The sequence below is a fragment of the Amblyomma maculatum genome, chromosome 11 (genome assembly GCF_055883805.1).
Source record: "Amblyomma maculatum isolate TAMU_Amacu chromosome 11, ASM5588380v1, whole genome shotgun sequence".
NCBI lineage: Eukaryota > Metazoa > Arthropoda > Arachnida > Ixodida > Ixodidae > Amblyomma > Amblyomma maculatum.
The window spans coordinates 83,224,837-83,247,634 of NC_139354.1; the positions used below are offsets into that span (position 1 = coordinate 83,224,837).

Genomic DNA, 22,798 nt, shown 5'->3' on the forward strand with positions numbered 1-22,798 from the left:
GAGGAGGTTCCGCTGAGGCGGGGTGATGGCTATATGAGTGTGAGGTGAGGGATCAGGAGTATTGTAGCCCACTCAGCGCAGGAGATAGGTGCCTGTAGGTGTTGTGCGGAGTCGAAGTTGTTGGCTGGAGGGGTGCGCCTCTATAATCTCCTGAACGTTATTATGTGTGCCTATTTGAAGAAGCCGAATCATACTGGTATGACGAGGTAAATAGAGGGCAGCTTTGGCTGAGCGGTGTAGGACGTTATGTTTAGTGAGTTGAGTTTTGGTGATGTGTTGGGGCTTTTGAGATATGAACTGGTGGGGACGTCAATCTAGAAACACAATTTAGAATAATGAATCTCTCACAGAGTGTGAACCGAGTAACTAAATTGCAGCTGCTACTACGTTACTGACGTCATTTGAAACAAGATCAGAAAAATTATTGGTAAAAATGGCCATTGGATATTTCAATAATTACTATAAAAGAAAATTAATGGTCAAAGATTACTCTTGCTATAAATACGATACAGCAAAAAACGTTTTTTCTTGTGCACAATTATATATTTTCGGCAGTTATCAAGGTCAGTATCCTGCATTGGGTCTCGGTTGGCCCCAAAACTATGGTCAAGTTGTATAGACATGAAAAACCCCAAATAGGTAATACAAAAAGCCTGCAGCATGGGGAATTATCCGAATCATAATATCTCTCTAATCCAGCCGCAGGCCACGTACTGTTCTATATCGAAAAAGGCACAAATAGAGAAAATATTTATTTGCTGCAATTCGTTTGCACAGGAAACTAGGAAAGACACGACATTAAAAAATCTGTTACGACTAGTGCAGCAGTCGTTTAATCATGGAACATACTCCTGTGTATTCAACGTGAAACAGTACTTTGTTTCCAAGTTATCCACATCTCCCTACAAGGGGTTTTATTGAAATTCATCATGTGAGCTTGCCATCCAGCACCGTTACAATTCACATAATAGTTGCTCCCAATAGTACTGTAACAGAAAATGTGGTCTGAGTTATTGTTACCTTCAATTGCGGCCTGTCTTATTTATAAGCATGTTGCTCTGTGCATGCGCGTATGGTCGTTTCTGATTCTTTTTCTCGTTTTGCTTGGCTGCTTAATATCGGTCGGGAGTCAGCGGATTGTGTCTATCAACCTTATTCGCGGTCCAGTGTCGTGAGGCCAAATTCATGATGATCACGACTGAAGAAAGCACGGAGGGCAGCCTGGTCAACCGGCAATTAACGCAGTCATGAGTCCCGGTTTTATGACGTTTTAGTGCAATGCATATGTATTCGGAACAGCGCCAACTACATTTTCATTGTAGATATCATGCTGCATGGTATAACATTCAAATAACTGCAACCAATACGGAGAGCACCTTATTGTTTCAGTGAAGTGGTTGTGGGATAGCAGCTGCGATCGAGTCCACTGGTCTGGGGGGCAGGAAGAAACCTTCAAATTACCGCAGTGAATAAAGTATTCACGTATGTGGGAGCAAAGAAAAAAGGACGAGTCACGAATGCCATGTTCTGAAGAGGCATAAATAAATTATCCTTCTGCATACTGTTATTTCTTTTCGGGTAAAGAGGAAAGACTCAAGACGGACAGATAGCGCAAGACGAAAAAGGCGGACGACGATACGGTGCTCTGTTTATAGCTTAGTGCGTACGACCCCTCGTTCCTTCAACTCCAAAGTACTCGTATGCTGTTGAGGAAGAAAAAATTGTGATTGGGCCACCAGATCCTCTTTGCAGCAGTTTCGGCTCATGCCTTTGATGATCATTATTAGTAGCACCGGCTTCTGGTACATGAGTGCCGCCATCACGAGGTTTTGCTCTCCAAAAAAAGTAACCCATGAACGGGAGACGCAGGGGTAACGGTTCGCGACAACTGACCTCAAGTATGAGCCTTCATCTAGTCTGTGACGGCCGCCTATGATACAAGTGAAAACTAAGACACGCGTCTAATGTGTGATATCAAAGGCCTTCAAAGTCTCCAGAGGGCACGAGTTTTCGGAGTTCTTAACTGCAACTTCTCTCATAACCTTAGCTACTTTGCAGCGTTCGCACTACACACATTCAGGAAATTACTAAACGGATGAAAATGTTTGTTCATAAAGTGAGATGACTGCAGCTGAGTTTATAATCTTTCTTACCGTTGTCACTGTCATAACACTGAGGAGAATATCCAATACAGACCTGACGATTTCCATCTGACACGGCAAATCAAGCGTAATTGGCCTCATATGATGACTAAAGAGTAGGACATGGCAGAAAATAGGAAGGGGTTATGTTGTGCTGTATACTGCTAGAATTCCATGAAACATAGGTCGCAATAAAAGTGATCAGTGATTGTGAAAAGCCGATGTAGGCTTTCTCTTCACTTTTAGCCAGTAGTCAATTTTATTTGGCCTTTTTTTGGCCATTTAGCCATTTTTGAATTTAAAGGTTATCTGTAGCCACACCACAATAGTTTGAATTCATGCGCAATAAAGCTAACCCATCACAGGCAAACCATCTTTTCCAGTTTAATTTCGGAAGTAGGCTCGCTGTCACAACACTAACTCTTGATCCAAGTTAGACACAATAATTTTTCTGTCGTGTGCGTGCCACTACCAGTTGTTCTGAAACGTTGTCATCTGTCTCAAGCAGAAAATGCCGCACACACACTTGTAAATATTTTTATCCCTGGCTACCTTCCTAGGTCATAGAGCTCTGCCGCTCGTCTCTTCTGTGTGTGGGGCTGATAATTATTTGCCTGGATATGTACAGCACGTTAAAAACGTTTAGACAAGGAGAGGTTCTATTCTCTGCCCAATGGTGGGTCACGTCTAATATTTATGGAAGTGTTACCCATCACGAAGAGCAGGGCCACAGAGAGTATTAACTTCAGGAACTTTTGGTTCATAGCGGAAGAACTACTAGCTACATAGTGTAGTTCGGAACCAAAGCTCAGAGGCTGTGAACATTTGTCAAACGCTTTACAGGAGCGATCTACTCACTGTAGCCTGCTGAGTCTTTTTTGCTCTTTGTATTTTCTTGTATCTTATAAGCCTGTTGTGGAACATGTGTTTCCTGCAATAAAGATTTTAGCACGTGTGGGCGCTTGTTCTGTGTTAATTCATTTCTGTGTTTGAGCTGGTAACCTGTGCTCTGTTCAGACCGACTTGCTCAACTATCTCATTTACTCCTGCGACGTGTCGAATCTTTATTGGCAGCAATTTAATTCATTTTGTTACCTATACGGGGATAAAAACTTGAAAAAATAAACATATGTTTGTGTACCATCTCAGAGAAGCAAGGTTGTCTTCGCGGGCATTGAATAGAGTTCAGTTACTAACGGTTCGAGCAAACGCGCTAATTACGGCGAAAGCGTGGTCCCGGTCAGAAAACATACATAAGCTCTTTTGTTGTAATAGCAGAAATTTTGTGGCATGTTTGACAGGGAACTTAGTGTGACTGCAGGCATTTCAGTACTGCTATCAGGATTTTCTTTTGTTACATCAAAAAAGTAACACACAACAAGAGACTGTAGAAAGGTAGTAATGAAAAGCTACTTAACCGCAGAAAAGTTGTACAGAAAAGCCTGACACTATAAAAAACTAACAGAATATGTTTTCATATAATATGAGTAGTGTTTTAACTCATTATCGCAAAAGAGGGCATGTTGTCGTGATCCAGAGCTTGTAACAAAAAATTCGGAAATTCGGAAGAGCACTTAATCTCCGTCATATAGAATGGGATGCAATTTTGATAAAAGCTTCTGTTCTCCAATTGTTCTTGCGGATCATTGTTCGCTGACATGGATTAGCTACTCAGTTGATTAGTAATCCTTTAATTTCCTCCTCTCCTATCTCAAGCATGCCTTTAGCATATAATGGTATGAGAAATGCTCTGGGATATAAATATAAAGCCCTGCGCAACTACTTCGTATGGAACGCCTCTGCGAGGCTTCGAATAGCATGCTAGATTCAGAATTTACGGATGTTGGACGGCTGATTATAACCTTAAGCGCCATTTTGAAAGGAGAAACCCTATTTGGCAGTTCCTGCCTAATTGGCCGTGTCGTGTAGGGGCATGATGTAAGACAATCCTACATCCAAATAGTGCGCGGCCATGTCAGCCACCAACTAAAAGCAGCCAGAGCCCTGGCAGTGAATTTTCACTCACAATGCTAACCTCAAAGGTTCCGTTTAACCAAGCTTTTAACGCTATCGCATTAAAGGCTGCCAAGTGTTAATCCTACTCACACTTGAGTATAAAGACAGAGAGCGTCAGCTGCGGTGTTTAAAAGTTGCCTCCGATATACCGTTCGGACGTGATACCGAGAGGGCATGGATGCCGTTCGGCGCTTCCAGTTTGTGGACCGCAAACTTTACACAATTGGCTATCCTAGAAACATCCAGCTAGGGCTTCATATTACAATGAAAGACATCCTCAATGACCGTGGGGCGCAAACAGCAAGCGGATGAGAAAAGGGAATATAGTAATGCATTAGATGTCAAGGGACGGGAACATGGCAAAGTGCTAATGGTTTTGTCGGGCCCAAGGGCGCGCCATTTCTAGCCTAAAATTGGAACCAGATGACGCTACGCCAAGCGGGTATTATTGAGAGCGCTCCTTTCCGCACATCAGTTCTCTTCACTGTTGGCTTTGTGCCTTTCGAAATTGACTGCGAGGTCACCGTGTCCATATCTCAGGTTAGGGCATGCTACGAACCGCATGCTGCCTCTGCCAACCTGACTGCTACCAAGCATGAGGGTATGATGCGTTGAGGTGACCAGGGTACATGCATAGGGTATGCCATTGCAGTAGAAAGTTTGCGCTTCCGAGACATCAAGCGCGAAACATTCATTATGGTCTGCAATGCATCGTATTACACCTCGTAAGGAGCCTCAAACGTCTCCGTTGAATGACCTCTTTCTAACCCTGCCTTTACCCCTAACCCAAAACCCACCCGAGACGATTGGGGATGGCTCTATTCGCCTACTCCGACTTTGAATACCAAAAAGGCATTTGCCAAACCAGCAATGGCCGCAGATGAACACTGCGATACCGTGTTAGGGACTCCACTTTTTGTTTTTTTGAAAATGAACACAAAGCCTTACCCCTCCAGGGCAACCTTCATAAACTCCCTCGTTTAAAAGGCAATAAACATTTCTACTACCTATCATCACCACCACCACAGTCACCACACACGTGCGGCCATTGGAAGTGTTGAGAATCGTGAGTGGCTAGTTTCTAAGATGCATAGTGTGACGCGTTTAGCCTTCGCGGAAGTCTAACGCATTGGGCAGGGCAAGACCAAAACATTCGATTCGTTGAAACGTTTCTGGCGGACTGCACCTCTTCCTCATCTCTTGTTCTGTTCTCTTTGATTGTGTGCGCTGATCGCCTACAAGTCGTTATACTCTTGACCTTCATAAAACATGGAACTCTGGGAACGGGTGTAGAGACGGGCACCCGCAGGCAATTGATGGCAGCTTTCCGTAACCCTCCAGATTAAGTTGTGTCTGTAGTAGCGGCTGCTGAAAGAGGGGCAGCAGTTACATTGACCTGGAGCTGAAATATATAAATATCTTGTTCTCCCGGTGCTGTCTCTGTTCCCGCGTCCGAAGCGTATGATAGATTTCAGAATTACAAACTAAACTATTAGATGTAGTTCCTGAAACTGTCATGACGTGTATTAGAGGAGATACAGCAGAAACTGGCATGCCATTAACACGTGCTTCAATTTACTTCAGACGCATAGTAAACCAATAGCGGAGTGTGAAACCTCTGTCCTGTTTTTAATGAATTTATATGCGTAAGGCCTGGACAGATATCGTTGCGTTTGCACAAGATGACATTAATCTTGAATACATATTGGTTAAAGTGTTTAAAAACAATGACCTGGACAAAATCTTCGCCTTATCACTATGATGCTAAAGCACCAATGTCGACTATTCTAATTTCAAATATTGCACCATTTCCCCTGGAAGACCGCATAGCAGAGATAAATATTTAAATCCATCCATTCTATAGAGTAGCACTTTTTGTTGCCTAGATGACCGTGTGTCTGCATAACAATACGATAGCTGACTCGCCCTCTGCATGAAAGACTTGGATACTCTTTCAGCACCAAATTCACGGTGAGTGCTTACACATTCTCGAGTACGGTTTTGTTGCTGTGATGCCGTGACCCTCTTGGGCAATCAGTAGTCTACACATTTCTACCACAGCTGACTAAATGTTGGAGTTTTTGCCATGTTTGGACCGTTAACTGTGTTCCGTAACTATTGCGCCGCCGAAAACGACGACATCCAAGAATATTATCATTTCATAAATTTTTCAGCGCGACAAGAAGTCGCAGGCTCATTAGTACAGTTTTGGAACGTAGACTGGATACGTGAACAGAGGCAAAATATCATTGTTACTATAAATAAAATGTATGCTGGATTTGCTAACGAAAACAAAATGAACTGTTAGGAAAGCTGGGAAAATCTTTGCGGTTCAGGTGTCCACATAGAAAGTGTGACAGATACTGCGCCTTTCCCTTCCTGTTTTCCATTACTATTATTATTATTATTAAAATCTGTTAGGATACGAAATGCAAGGAGAGAATACACGCAGCAGGAACGAAAGCTATTAAAAATTTTTTCGTGTAGATAAATAAAGATAAATAGTGTGCTTTCATAGTCGTATGGCGGAGGTAGGCCCATCGCCTGAAGTTGGTAAATGAAGAGAATAAATAGATGACCATTCTAAACATTTGCATATTGTGCAAAGTGAGATTGCTAAACTTAAGTCTGGAAGAGTGAAAAGGGTTGTTATTCCTAGCTCCTAAAATTCACACCGTATCGTGAACTATTCCAATAAAGTTAAGAATGACATACGACAATTTCAGTAGAACAAGTTGCATTCGACAGAAAGGCATTAAGTGAAAGATTGCCAGCTGGCCGCGAAAAATCACGACTCATTGCGTTCTTCTGCTATTAATACTGTGAAAAAATGGAAATGGGGAGTATGGGTTAGAATCAAAAATAAGATCGAAGAAGCTACACATACTTGATGAACTCTCCCATGACAGATCGCAAAATAAAATGCAAAAATCCGATATTGCATCGACTTTAAGATAAACAAATGCACTGAAAGGGAGCATGCAGCGACAGGATTTTATGTATACTTGAAACTTTCTTTGCAATCGTTTTATGTAGTGGTAATGGAATTAGAGATTTCATGAGAGAGAGAGAGAAAGCACTTGATTGCAGTCTAAGGTTGTCCTGATTCTATTGGCGATTACCTTATTAAATACCTTATACGTAACAGACATTAAGCTGATTGGTCTGTAATATTTAAGGTCCTTAGAGTCCCCTTTCTTATGAATGAGGATAATGTTCGCATTCTTCCATGGTTCCGGTACCGTAGATAACACCATGTACTGCGTATACAGGGTGGCGAGTGTTTCTAGCACGATATCCCCCCCCCCCCCCCCCGTCCTTCAGCAAATCTGCAGTTATCTGATCATCTTCAGCTGATTCCCCCTTTTCATAGTTGCTAATGCTTTCTTGACCTCGTCCTGCGTCACTGGTGGAACGTCTGACTATTTTTCTCTACCGCCAATCTCATTACGGTCCTGACTGCTTTGGCTACTGTAGAGATCTGTATAGAACGCCTCGGCTACTTTCACTATCTTGTGCATATTGGTGGTGACGTTGCCCGCCTTGTCCCTTATCGCATAATCTGGTTTTTGCCTATGCCCAATTTCTTCTTTACCGCTTTAAGGCTTCACCCGTTCTTTACAGCATGCTTAATTTTCTCCATGTTATACTTCCTTATATCGGCCACCTTGCGCTTATTGATTAGCTTTGATAACTCGGCCAATTCGATCTGGTCTGTTATTGGAAGCATTCTTACTCTGGCGTTTCTTAATCAAATTTTTCGTCTCCTTAGATAGCTTACCGGTATCCTCTCTAGCTGTCCTGCCTACTTCTACCGCCCACTCAGTAATGATATCAATGAAATTATTGTTCCTTGCCTCCAGAGTAATGTCGCCATCCTCAGTTAGAGCTGAATACCTATTCTGTAGCGAGATCTTGAAGTCTTCTGCCCTCCCCCTCACCGCTAATTCGTTCATGGGTTTCCTTCTTACTAATCTGTTGCGTTCCTTCTTCGGATTTAGGCTAATTCGGGACCTCACCATCTTGTGGTCACTGCATCGCACTTTCCCAATTACCTCTACATCTTGTATAATGGCGGGGGCTGAACACATTATGAAGTCGATTTCATTTTTAGTCTCTCCGTTAGGACGTTTCCACGTCCATTTCCGGTTCTTCCGTTTGCTGAAGAAGGTATTCATGATGTGTAAGTTATTGCGCTCTGCAAACTCAACTAGTGACTCCCCCCTGCTATTCCTAGAACCAATGCCATAATCACCTACTGCCTTGTCTCCTGCATGCTTTTTCCCTACCTTGGCATTGATGGTCGCTGAGGGTAACAAACTGGATTCCAAGGGAAGGAATGCGTAGCAGGGGGCGGCAGAAAGTTAGGTGGGCGGATGAGATTAAGAAGTTCGCAGGGGTCAAGTGGATGCAGCTAGCACAGAACCGGGTTAAGTGGAGAAATATGGGAGAGGCCTTCGCCCTGCAGTGGGTATAATCAGGCTGATGATGATGATGATGATGATGGCATTGAAGTCGCCCATTAGTACAGTATACTGCGTCTTTATTTTTTGCATTGCAGATTCTACATCTTCGTAGAAGCCTTCAACTGCCTGGTCATCATAACTACATGTAGGTGCATAGGCCTGTAGAACCTTCAGTTTATACCGCTTATTAGACCTAATTACGATGCCTGCAACCCTCTCATTAATACTATAGAATTCATCTATATTACCCGCTATATACTTATTGACAAGTAAACCTCGATAACACAGTACATGCCCGTCCTTCAGTACAGTATATGCCTCATTCGGCCTTCTAACCTCACTAAGCCCTATGACATCCCATTTAATGCCCTCTAGTTCCTCTAGCAGCCCTGCTAAACTAGCTTCACTAGCTAGGGTTCTAGCATTAAACGTTGCTAGGGTCAGTTTCCAAAGGCGGCCTGTCCAGCGGAGCCAGGTATTCTTAGCACCCCCTGCTGCGTCACAGGTGTGACCGCCGCCGTGGTCAGTTGTTCCGCAGCCGCTGGTGACTGAAGGCCGGCATTTTGTGGAGCTTATCATAAGAGGTTGAGGCCAATTACTGCACCAGGGTGGCCAACTCCTGTTGTGGTGAGGGAGTGCGTTGCCGGAGATGTTCACCGGCATCAGGTCGCACCCCAAACCTGTTTATGCACTTCCATCGGCACGCGGATTTTTTTTCTTTTTTTTTGTATTTTCATCCGGTGGAGATTTGCGCGGCATCGGGATTTGAACCCCGGTGCTCTTGCATGCGAGGCGGATGTTCTACCGCTACGCCACCGCTGCCTGTTTAGTGGTTACTGCCTATCAAGATTCCGGGTTTTGGTATGGTGTTTGACACTCCTAGCTTGAGGATCGTCTCAGTTGATGTACATGCTGGTAAACCTAGGGATATTTTGACAACTTTCCCGATGAAGATGTTTACGCGGTCTCTCTGCTTTAGTTGTCTATAAGTAGGGGATAGAGTAGGGGATTCGGGTAAGGATGAGAGAGTGGAAAAGACTAAGTAAGTTCGCATCCTTTATTTCCGCGGTTTTGTTTACTTTCTTTTTGAGAAGCCTGTAAGGTTGGTAGGTCGAGGCTTCTAGTTTGTTGATTTTTTCTGTTTCTTCCATTTTGTTGTATCCATATACATCCACTACAGAATGGCCAGGCAAACCCTTCCTCCCCCCATATATCTCTCACAAAGAAGGAAGAAGTAATCTAGCAAAAACTGCAGACGGGCACCTTCCCAAACCCGTATACCCTACACAAATGGCGTCGTGAGGTGCACTCCTCCAAATGTAAAAGCTGTGAAGGCATAGCAACGCTAACTCACATGATCTGAGCTTGCCTAGCGCTAAACGTGATACATGGAAATTAAGAGTCGTAGGAATCCTCCCTTCACGGCAGGAAGACCAAATCCATAAACAAGTCACCCCTCAAGCCCAGGCCGCCGCCGGAAGCCAACCGATCCCGGCCGACCTCTAGGGGGGAGATAGACGGTGAAAGGGGCAGCTGCATCTCGCCCAAGCATCCATACTCTCCGATGGGTGCAAATATAGTGCTTTCGCTCTCTCGCCTTTTCTCGAATTTTCGGCCGTGCCTAACCAATAAAGATGCACGGGAAGAGAAAAGGTGGGAAGAAAAGGCAACGCATAACAATGCCTTGGCGCACCATAACAGATAAACGCGGCGCGCACTATTTATTGAGTCGCGTCGCTTGTGTGAGTCAGCCATTGTTTGATCTTGTATTGCGGCGATTTCACAAGTGCTTTGGCTCGGCTCCCGGGGTTCACCTGCTGCTGGTAAGCCCACAGAACAGCGAGGGAGCGGCGCTTGTCTTACATGGCGGCCACATAGCGACTGCCTAGGTGGTGGTCAGAAACAGTGCCTGTTGAACAATTTGGTTAGTTTTTTTTTTTTACTTTCTCGTGTATTGTTCAGTCTTGTAATCCCTGTGGTACTGAATGGCTCTTTAGTTGCGTGTTTGGCATTGATTTTTTGTGAACCTCTCGTCCGTGCATTTTAAGTTTATTATGAATTCCTCTGTGTCTCATCTTGCTGTGTATAAAATTTTTGTTGCTGCTGACTCCGACCCTTACTTTGGCTTGAACGCTATGCACCAAACGGCCACCCCACCTATCCATACAAGGTAGTTGACTTCCGGCTCAGCGTGCCAAGCAAGTCGAGGGCATCTCCTTTGAGGCCGGGAGAGCGCCCCCACCATTAGTGGCGCATCATTAACGAAGCATAATTATTAACAGTTGACAGTTTTGGCGTTCACGACAGGACGTTTGATGCAGTCAAGCTCAGAGGAAGGAGAACGAGTTGGAAAGGTTTGCGAACAGTTAGTAAACTGTGTAGCAGCAGAACGACAGCGAGAGTTACCGCGCGGACGGGGTTGTGTAGGGTCCACTGAGTAGTGCTATATGTTAGCATTTGAGCAGTTCACTCAAGACGAATCTCGAGGTTATCGAGATGGGCCTACGGAAAGGTCTGAGAGGAGTAAAATATTGGAAATGGGTGGACTGAAAAGAAAAGGAGGTTCAAGAAGAGGCTGAGAAGGAAAGAGAGAGTCAGCAAAAAGTAAATGAATGGCAAAGGCCAATTTATAAAGAAGCCTCTGCAAATGAAAAACAGAGGCTAATATTTAAGGCAGAAAACTCTCGAGTAGTTGCTCAGAAACTCAAGGAGGGGCGCCAAGAGAATGGGCAAAAGCCCAAGAAGTAACCAAAAGAACCCATTTTAGGAGAGAGGAAAATGAAGGCGCCCGAAGAAGGGCAGCAAAATATCAAAGATTGCAAGGAAAAAAAAATTCACCAAGTGGAGAAAATGCTTCATTTGAAGGTCAAGGAAGCGCGAAAGAAGAGGATGGGCAATCGACAGCGCTAGCCAAAGAAAGGGACAACAGCGCAAGATTATTCCGGCCCCAGTGAAATGCTACAGGCGCACGTTGTTAGGCCACTATGCCTCAGATTGCCGTAAATACTTTGCAAACAAAGGAATGGATAATTATTTTAGTTGTGATGGTAAGGGACACAAAGCAGTGCATTGTCCGTGGAAGCCAACCCTAGATTCGTCATGTGTCTACAATTATCCATCAGAATGCTTTGATGCAGACAGCAGAGCCGACCACGTGAAGCAGAAAAGGTAAGAGAAAACTCCAGCATTATGCACAGTTGCATGCTCCGCGCCGGACTCCATGAGTGCTGGAATGCCGGTTCTCACCGGAAAAATTCCAGGCAAATCGATTTTCGTACTGACAACCGCAGGAAGCACTGCAGTGTTTATAAAAAGAGAATTGGTTTATTATGAAGAATTTACGGCATAAATGGTTTCTGTGCTATTCCTCGATGGCTCCGCTACACTGCTTACTTAAGTCAAAGTGCACGTGAAACCTCCGATCTTCACCGGCGTTGTGAATATGTTATGCATGCAACACTTATTGTACGACGTCATCTCTGTGAGCATCAAGGGCGCGGGATCAACAAATATATCCGACATTTGTGACGGCGGCGATGCTAAGGAGATGGTCGCTCCCAAAGGAGAAGACACTCCGTTAGGTGAATGGTGTACACTAGGTATGTCTACGCAGAAAATAGTGAAGGCTCACAACACGCAGTTTCAACTATCAGACTTTGGAGAAAAATTTCCATGACTAGCGTGGTTGACGAACTAGAAAATGTGGCAAAGTGCTCTAGTGCTTACGGTCCGGCTGCAGAACTGCCGCTGCCTGCGGCTATATTATTTGAAGATGTTTCGCCTTACTCCCTGATAACCACAGAAGAGGGTGAACTAGCTCCAGAGGTCAGAGTAAGATTGTTGAACATGCCGTTTCTGCAAAAAAAAAAAAATTCAGAAAGAGAAGCACGTTCTGCATATAAAATTACTCAGGAAGGTGACACTGGTGCCTTCCAAAATGGCAGGTTGCACAGAAGCTGCGAAGGTCAAAAACCTCAGTCATGTCAGGCTTGGAGATGAAGAATGGCAGGATTCTAGCCGCACGTTAGATTGCACCATATCTGTGTGCATGACTGAGCTAGATGAGGAGCTGTCGAATATTAGTGAGCTCTAAAGCTCGGATGATGGTGACAATGCATATCACAAAATTAATAATTCAGAGATGGAAGAAATGGAGGACTCCAATGCGATGAAAGAGTCCAAGAAATATTTTAAGGAAGAATAAGGGATTAAAAGTGAGGAGAATGAACCTCCAGTAGGAAATGAGCCCTGTTCTAAGGTACGACTGATGGTAGTAAAGAAAAACAATTGAAAGAATTAATGGAGAATAAAGAGGTTCTCAACGAGATGCTCCATCAAGAGAACAATGTTCTCATTATGCGAGTGAAACCGTAGCAAACGTGCCTCGACCAGCAGTGGAAAGAAAGTGAAAATGAATAGAAAAGAGTTCCGCCCTGCCAAGGGAGGTTAAGCAGGCCGGGATATGTCCCAAAGAAAGAAAAGGAAGAAGCGGCTGATAGACTGGAAGTGCATGCGCAAACAAAGCAGCATAGGCCGAGAAGAAATGAGACAGCCTGCACGAATCTGTACTAGGCATGCAAGCGTTACTTCTCGCAAGCGTCCTGCTGGCAGCACCAGATATTAGGGTCAAACCTCCAACCGGAAATCTCACCAAGGTCTGAGTAGCAAGACAAGTGAGAAACGCGCTCGTAAGAAAAGCTCAAAGGGTGTAGGAAAAGGATTCGGGACAAGCGTCAGAAAGATCCAATGCTTCGTGAGAAAGTGAATTAGCGGTCTAAAAACGTTGAGAGGAACTAGTGTGTTCCAAGCGGGAAGCGCTAGTCGTGTATGGAAGTATCGGCGAAGGTATGTCTTGCGTGTATTTGAACCAAGTTTGTGAGATCATGTTTGTGTTCACGATTTGTGATGTGACTTGAGGTGTATCGTGACACCAGTCAGCTCTTACGTTAAGGGACATCATTGTATTGATATGGATATTTTGAGACTTTTCGTTCAGTTTGTGAAACTTGTGCGTTCTGTTTCATTTGCCTCATGAATTTGTGAGCGCATGTATGTGCACGCGATGTTCGTGTGTATTGAGAATTCTACGACAATAATCTTTAAGGAAGGGGCATTGTCACAAATTCGGCGCACGTTTTTATTAAGTCAGCACGAAAGCCCGCGCTTGCTTAATTATATAGAATTTAGATTGTGTAGAAGAAGCAAAGTTGTATGAATTTCGTACTTTTTTGTTCTTCCATCGAAGATAATAATTGCATTGGTTCCCCTTACTCTAATTGGCTTCGTAACATTCGTCCAACAATAATAATTTGAGCTATGCTCTATCAGAATTGCTCCTTCATTAGTGACGGCTTTCAGTAAGCATCACTTTCGTTACAATGCTGGTACTCTGGATAATAAATTCTAAGATAGTTCGGCATGCTTTTTTCAGAGACTCACGTAAAACTAAATATTTCAAGAATACTGTTCCGCTCTTTTTGGAAATTCGATAATTAATCCAGTCGTGTTGGTACTGCCGAAAGCCCAGAAAATACTATAGGGTGGCATTTTATCAACATTTCTCGTGCTCATTATTCTCTCTCTCTCTCCTTCATTTGTTGCTTAACGTACGATTATCGCTTCGAAACGTTCGTTATTACTTGTGGCGTGGCGGCCTCCTTTCCATGCAGAAGCAGGCAACGTCACCGAATATTCAGATCTGTTTGAAGTTAATTTTTCGCAAGCTGCTCGAAAATTGGCTTTATTCTCGTGTCTGGTATTCGATGCGGAGTCTAACACCTGATCTATTCCTCGAATTTGTATACCGCGTACGCATTCTAGATCGGCGGTTATGTCTTTTTGAAGCTTGCCTAAGTTCTTTTTCCATTTTCGCGCTGAGATTGTACCGAAACTGATCACCTAGCTAGATATAAGGGGCAGGTTTAATTCTCTATGGCATACTTTTATCGCCACACGGCCATTTTATTTTTTTCCATCTCGTACGGTTTGCATTTTACAAAATCATTAAATTGGCCCTGCTATCTAAGAAGGTAAAATGGCAACTAGACCAACATTCAGAGTCCACAAGGGTGCCATCTTGAACCACTTCTTGGGAACAAAGTATTTTTCGGGCTGTTAGACCTTCCCTTGCTTTCTTCGCTTCTCATGTAGACTTAAGGCGGTGAAAGTATTTTCTTGATCCTACTTGCTTCACATAGAAGTTTGCAGGATAAAGCAGCTAAAGGTAGATAGCACTGCGGAACCTGCACTAGAGAAATGTGAATGAACGGGATTTCTTGCTGTTAATGTCGCGAGAGTAGACGCGTCTTATTGCGCTTATTATTTTTTCATCTTTCACTGTTTAGTTTTCTTTTCTTATGATTTTTAATTTCACTTTTGTGTATTTTTACTATTCTCTCTGTTTTTAGTTTTTTTTTTTAATGTTCTGAACAGCCTTCCGCGTCCTGATGTTATACACAGAGAATTATGGACAAATGTTCAGGTCTCCCAAAAGTCAATAAAATCAAGTTTAACTACTTCAGTCAATTCACACAGCGAGCAGTTAGTCGCTCACGATGGCCAAACTCTCGTGTAAAAATGCCGGAACAGTTGTATGTGGTTTCAGTGATTTTGGAAGGCCTCATTTTATTTGCAAAGTTCTAGAACTTCCCTAAATATCTTCCATGGCCCTGTACCGAATTGGATACATCCAGGCTGGAAATGATCAGGGCATTCCGTATACATATTATGGTCCTGTGCAATTACTTTTTCTAGAAGACAACAGGCGCTGTTCGTCATGTAAATGTGAAATTGCTTTAAGCTTGTTTTGAAAGTTTATTGGAAACCTTCTGTATATGAGAGAAATGCATCAAGCTCAAAGCGAACCTCCCGAGTGAGTGAGCTTTCTTGATCGCTTGGCACGGCTGAAAAAATTTTAATAACAACCCGTATTCATTATAGGCATTGATGAATCGCAGTATACATATAGTTCCGTATTTGTGTGGTGTTGCCTATATAGGCAGGCTATAAAGAAAAACGTCTTCGTTGAGTAGTAGTTGTGCTCGGCTGGGATACGGAGTGATGCTGGTTCGTGTTCAGTTGTGGAAATGATTTTGTTCTTATATCTCAATTCATGACAACCCTCTCAGCTGACAAGCTCTAATGACGCCTCTCACGAGGCAAGAATTGCTTTTGCATTAATATACGTCAGTATAGCGGTGTGGCCATCATGACTAACCAGATGTACCAATATTTTAATTTCATTCTGGTCAAAGTGGCAATTTTTGGTGTTGAGCTGAAGGCCCGCTGAAGCAAGACACGTCAGGACTTCATTCAGGCGCGTGAGATGGTCGTTAAGAGCTGCCGAAAAGATAACAATGTCGTCCAGGTAACATAAACAGGTTCTTCATTTTAGGCCACGAAGTACCGTTTCGATCATTCTTTCAAATGTCGCTGGTGCGTTATACAGGCCGAAGGGCATAACATCAAACTCGTAAAGGCCATCGGGAGCTGCGAAAGCGGTTTTTTCTTTGTCGCCCTCATGCATAGGTATTTGCCAAAAACCTGAGCGGAGGTCAAAGGTCGAGAAATATACAGCGCCTTGGAGAGTCAAGGGCGTGATCAATTAGCGGCATCGGGTATACATCTTTGCTGGTAATTTTGTTGAGTGCACGGTAGTCAACACAAAAGCGTACCACCCCGTCCTTTTTTTCAATTAATACTACTGGAGAGGACCATGCGCTTGTTGAGGGACGAATAATATTGCGACGGAGTATGTCATTTACACTTTCTTCGATAACCTTTCTTTCAGAGCGAGAAACTCGATAAGGCCGTCGGCGAGCGATAGACTTACCTTCAGTAAAAATGCGGTGGGGTGCAACACTAGTCCGTCCCAGTGGTGGGGAAGTGACATCAAAAATGGCTTAGTGATGTCGAAGCAATATCAGCAGTTCTTGGCGTTGGTTAGGCGTGAGGTTTGGATTAATAGTGTTTGAGAGAACAGGAACAGAGACGTCTGTCGAAACTCGCTGCTGAGGCAGAGGGGTGGTGAGCACTATCAGGGATAAAGGTTAAACATCCAACATGCAAGGAAGTTCCGTAATGACAAGATTATCTCAGATGCTTTAAAAATACATTTTTGACTGTTGTGCTTTGCAACAAAATTTATTCATCAGGACATGCTAGCCAAAATTTGACATACCTCTCGAAATATTTGTATCTGCTAACCACTGATATGTACTCATGTGTATTTTTCTTTCTCTAATCATTTTAGTTTCTAATTTCCGTCTGACCGACAAGCTCTTCAATGAATACCTAATTTGTATGTGCTCATGGATTTAACTAACTTTGCATAATTACTTATTGACTAGGCCTCGTGTTCTCAGATGCTGGCGATTAATATTTTTCATGGTATATCCAAGCTCATGAACTAAATGCGAGCTCGTGCATTGTGGGCTGTCATTATGAACCTGAGCCGCTTAATAGGGCTAAAATATGTTTTTTAAATTTTAATTTTCAGCCGATCTTTATTTTTTCTGACGACTCCTTGCAGCTATGCAAAGTGGTGCGATTAATGCTCAGAGCTGTTCGATCCATCAGTTATATTTCTTTAACGTGCATTTCGCATGGATAATTTCAGGATATCATCTATCTGCATAACTCTTCCCATGATAATTCTAACTTATCTTTTTCTTTTCGCAGTTACCATTCTGCTTGTGAAAAAAATTCAACTCTAAATTCACAAGTTTTCGCATGCGTTTTTCATTGTAGATTGATATTCTTTACGTTGATTTCGTAAAACCTGTTAGCCATGTTCCTGATTCACTTCAGAAAATCTATGATGCATGTGCTTAGATAACGCCTTATTATCATGGATTAATTTCTCTCTTTTCTGCGAACAGTACACTCTTGGTGTAGACAATTGCACACTCCCTACTATACTTATGCGTGCAATATTCATATTTGCCTTCAAGCCATGTTGAAATAGATGGCATAAACAAGCGTTACAGGTAACTGAACATTCATATACTGAGGGCTCTTTGATCTATACCAAGTGAATTGTATGTGCTGGGTTTTTATTGCACTGGATATCACTGCGCTCTTTTACATTGCCTTTATGAAATGATGCCAGTAATATTCCTATAATTTCTGCTCTTTTCTAGCCTGGCCATTTGGAAGAGTACAAGACACGATACATATCTATTGCATGCCGTCTTCAGAAATAAGGACGTTTGTTATTTCACCATGTTGCTCTCTATGTGCAGGCCTTTGATATACCATGTGACATTTATCCTATAACCATTCATGATTTGGAAGTTATTATTGGAAACAGAACACGTTTATATGATGTGTGCATGCACTCAGCAGCGTTTGTGGGGACACGTTCTTCTGCTTATAGTTACTGAAGGTTACATAATGTGTTTGTGAATTGCATCTGTAAAAAAGTTGTTTGAGCTGGGTCGGAAATAGCCTGCATTTTTGCAAGTGCACTGCACCTTGGTCCGTTAGTGGGTCATGTCATTTGTTGATGCCATGTTGCCACAGTACTGGATCATGTTATGAAGCTTTGGGCAGACTGCATTTGAAGTCTTTTTGTATACATGTCTATAATCTATCCTATATCTTATTCATAATGCCTAACATATGTGGCTACACAGAATGAATAAATTTTATAACTCACTGGTGAGAAATAGTTGTAGTTAACATATTAATATTCAGGTCATTTCTGCTTCCGCTGAAATGACTGTTACGCAGGTAATACAAATGCGCGCTATGAAATTTTCAGTGTTAAGAAAACCGAAGCACCTGTCTCCAGAAAAACACATTTTCTCCATTGCATGCTATATGAAGCCCTTCAGTACCAAGCATAGAGAATTCGTCATACGCAATTTACGTGCCTTTCCAAAAACAATGAAACCTAAGCACCTGTCTTTGGAGAAACAATCTCATTCTGGGACTACTACATGAAACCTCTCATTACCAAGTACGCAGAAAATAATGTATGTTCTGCACATATAGTACGTAATTAACATACGAAAACCTCTTCGGCAGCGCAATACCAGCGGTTTTTTACGTAGAATAGAGCTTTCCCTTTTTTTTTTCCAGTGCACAGGCATTTTCCTGTTCCACTCTTTCAGCTCTCCGTGGTGGGGCGCTACAACATAAAACGAAGTTGTTGGTCGCGATGTTTGCTTGAATTATTTTTTATTCGCGAAACAAATTCAACAAGCAAGTGCATCAGCAATATGAGACGTGGAAGCCAATTTATTCAGCAGGGAGAGGCCCCGAATAGGGATACATCTCAGAGTGAATCGCCCGGCCAGTTCATCTAGAAGGTTGAAGCTTCGATTTGCCTTTTTAAGGGCAAGGGTGACGCAGTGTGTCGCTGTAGCGAACACTGGAACAGTTCTCTGAGGTTCGCGAACATTTTAAACATTTGTGGATATTCTTTTATAATTTCAGAACTTGTGCTAACACTGCTTCTTGTAGCCCACAGCCATCGTACAGGTCTGCAAAAAGGATAAAAGTATGATCAAACGTTTTTTTCTCCCCAATTTTATCATACCAGGACAAGTTAAATATTATCCGCAATGCACCCGTAACTCTTAAAATTGCAAAAAATATAGCTCGTTGAGTGCGCCCTTACCTACATCGCCTTCTCTGTGCTCTGTGATCAAACAATACGCCTCTTTTCCTGAATCTAAATAAAACCCTCTTTATCAATCTGTTGGCTTGGTGCACCATGTGGGTTCTTGTCTTTGATTTTGTTTAAACAGCGTGGTGTAGACAAAACTGATTTCTAAGCCGGAAAACTGAAAACTGAATGTAATGCTGCTGTAATACATATTACAACCAGAGGCGATGGAAGCTTTTCTCATCGGAATTGTTGCAATTAAATATGTCAGTACATGATTTGTATTCCACAGAATATATGTGTCAACTTCCATTTCAAAGCTGTCGTGAATGTGTTTCTGCAAGTAAGCGCAAAACGTGTCTATTATATTCATAAATATCTGCATATGGTTTCATTAACGAATGTGTGTATGCTTAATTTGAGGACTAGTTGGAGGAGCTATATGCTTCCGTATTTGGCGAGTGAACATTTTAGAGCGTTTGCTCTACTGTATTCGTTGGAGAGTTTCGCTTTATTCCTGGCCTAATACACTCCAAAGATTGCGTCTTGTGCTCGTGCGTCACATATTGTTAAATCTCTTGCTGTACAATTATCATCATAATCATTTCATTTCGCGCTATGCATTAAATATTGTTATCGGCAGGAAGTTGCACGGGCGCCGCCCCACCTTTCGTAAATATGCCATACAGATACGCCATCTCGATAATGACAGAGACTGCAGCCGCACCAGGTAGGATGCAGAGAAAATCGAACAAAGAGAAGCCAGACTAGCCTGTGGAGGAGAATCTTACGAAGCACAGTAGCGATCCAAGATCGAAGCGGCAGCGGCTGATGCCTAACGCTCGTGAAACATAATTCAAAGACAGTTGAAACTCTGTCCGAACCTGTCATAATGCAGATGCATGCATACCAGGTGAACACTTAACCTCAGTTATAACGAATACGCATGCATACCACGTGACTTCGGATATAATGAGCATGTGACCTTATTTACAACACACATGCATGCAACTAATGCTCGATACCCATGTTCAACAGCGGCGAACTGCTCATTTTTATTATTACTCGACAGAAGACATTGATACCTCTATCGATGGTAATAATAAAGCGCACAGCCACTCGTGTGCATGAAGTAAGAATATTTACAGCTTTTCTGTTGACCTGCTATCTTAAAAGCGGATGCGCTTTCCGGAATGCCTACTGCAACAGCTTTTTTGGTAACCGTATGGGAGTTTCAACGTAGGTTAAAAAGACGTCTTTGCTCATTTTATTATTTGAGGAATTTCTAATGTTACTCACTAAGTGTTAGGTATTTGCACAAGGTGAAGCGATAGAACTCATTTGGTTGACCGTTTTTATGCCTTCCATAAGGGCAGGCAATGGTATGCTGTGTATTAGCTGTTTGTGATTTAAAACCAGTAGCGTTCCCAAACTGCCATTTCTGTTCGAGGTCTTCTTGCTTGTTGCGTTTTATTGTCAAGGCAGCTGGAAAAAAATTGGTAATTCGCTTCATTATTGACTGACTGTTGGAGGCGCTTTGGTTTTTTAAATGATTTTCATAAGACAGGCTAAGAATAGTCGTTATATCTGGGAAAATGTTCTGCTCCAAGAAACTACTCTATGCTCGGAGTTCTTAGTATTTGTCGGGTGGGTATTGTAATTAATGCTGGCATATATTACTGCAGGGAAAGATCCAACAACTGCACTGCACGAGACGTTCTAGTCAGGAGAAAAGAAGACATATTTTCTTGAATTCACAGATTTAAACAGTGAATTCAGAATTTGCTCTCTCTCAAGTGAGTGTCATATGCGTAGCCCTCGAGAATTCGTATTGTCATTGCATGACGTGCACGCCACTGTAAAGTCGGAATTTGTAGCTCCAGCAAATTACTACAAATGCTGCTAACTTCATGCATTGGCAGTTGATATTTACAAGCCAGAAAGCTTCCATTTTACACGTCAGTTTTGTCAGACGGGGAGAAGGACACCACTAATTACATCTAAGTATATGCGTTTGCGTCATACTCGGCACGAAGAAACTTCTGAAAGAAAAACGGTGTCAGGCATCCTAGAGATGAAAACAACGTGCCTTTGGACAAATCTGTAGGAGATATTAGCCCAAGGACATGGGGACAAGTAATATATAGACAATAAAAAATAATAAAAGATAGACAATAAATTTGTATTTGTTGATACTACCACAGAAAAATTTGCATTTGTAAAATAAACACATTTCGTTTTATGATATGCTCGCAACCAATAATACTCCGCGAAGGCACTCATACGGACACCATACATGAGCAAGGATCTTGAAAACTGTCGTTAAGCCCGAACCCTGATTGGTCTACTTGATCACAACATCATAACCTACTTGTCCAATCGCGAAAAATGGAAAGTTTTTAGACGATACCGTTACTGTACGGGGGCTAAAGGGAAGATAGCTTCGAGGCTAAAACACTCCGTACTATCAAATCCAGGCAGTTGTGTTGCAGTTTGAAAATGTTTGATTGGGACGAGAGGAAAACTTTCTGAGGGGAGACACTTCAAGCAGAATTTCTCCTTGAGGCCAGTACTGACTCTAAAATCATAAGATTTCCATGCGTAAAGATTGAAATACATTCTCGCAACTTGAATTTCAATTCGCCGCGTGAATAAACGGTATATTGTGAGTCAACAATATCACACTTCTTACTTGTTTAAATTGCGTGTAAGCCCTGTACGGGATTCACATCCCTCTTGGCGAGTGATGCTTTAGAAGGCAACTATGTATTATTCTGCAGGCTAGTTTGTTATATTCCTCTATTGGGTCAGCATCTTCCCAAACATGACACTTATCTTGTAACGTACGTTATGCTCGCGAGCCCTGGAATATGCCAGAAGCCGGGTTCATGCTCCGGCGCACCGCCTGCTGCATATAAACACCCCCCACCTCTCCCGACGTGTTGAGCTCATCTGGGTGCCTGCGCACTCGGGAAATCCCGCCATGCAATGAGGCCGCCAACTCCTTAGCATGAGGGTCTAGAAACCGGGCAGAGGCGGACCTCGTGGGCGATTTCTCGAAGGAGCGTATGCACTCGTTTGCTGAGGTCACTGCAAACTCTCGCGCTGAGCGCCTCATCTATACATTAGCCCATCCTTTCCCCAATACCAGAGAACAGTCAAACTGGCGTCGCCTGCAGACACGAACGCTGACGACACCAGCTCTACTTTCCAAATTTGAACCGGTATCCCCCATATGCACTTTGTGTTCCCACCCCAAGGCCAACCTTACTCATATTTTTTTTTATCCTGCCCGGCGTCTTTTCCCCCGCCGGGGCGGTGCCTCTTCGAACCTGGCAACACTGGGAGACTTTGCTTCGGTCAGTGCATTCGGTTAGGCAGAAGATTGTCGTTAGCCGGGCCGCATACGTCATGGATCAACATCACATGAACGTTTAGACCGGGAGTGGGGTCGTGCGGAGACCCAGGAGGCCTGCGTGCCTCGAATGCTTCGCAGAATAAAGTTTTTCCTCCTCCTCCTCCTCCTCCTCTAACAAACTGTCTCGTCGCGGAAGCGTGAAAAG

At 43.0% G+C, this 22,798-nt stretch overlaps 1 protein-coding gene across 1 annotated transcript in view; it reads right to left on the reverse strand.

Annotated features, from left to right (window-relative positions):
- LOC146174281 (uncharacterized) overlaps window positions 1-16,729 on the reverse strand; it is a 50,732-nt gene extending 34,003 nt beyond the window's left edge. Inside the window, exon 1 of the mRNA XM_084584057.1 lies at window positions 16,455-16,729. Within this exon, the coding sequence (XP_084440183.1) occupies window positions 16,455-16,514 (60 nt within the window). The 5' untranslated portion in view covers window positions 16,515-16,729. The remainder of the gene's footprint in view (window positions 1-16,454) is intronic.
- Between the last annotated feature and the right edge of the window lie 6,069 nt (window positions 16,730-22,798).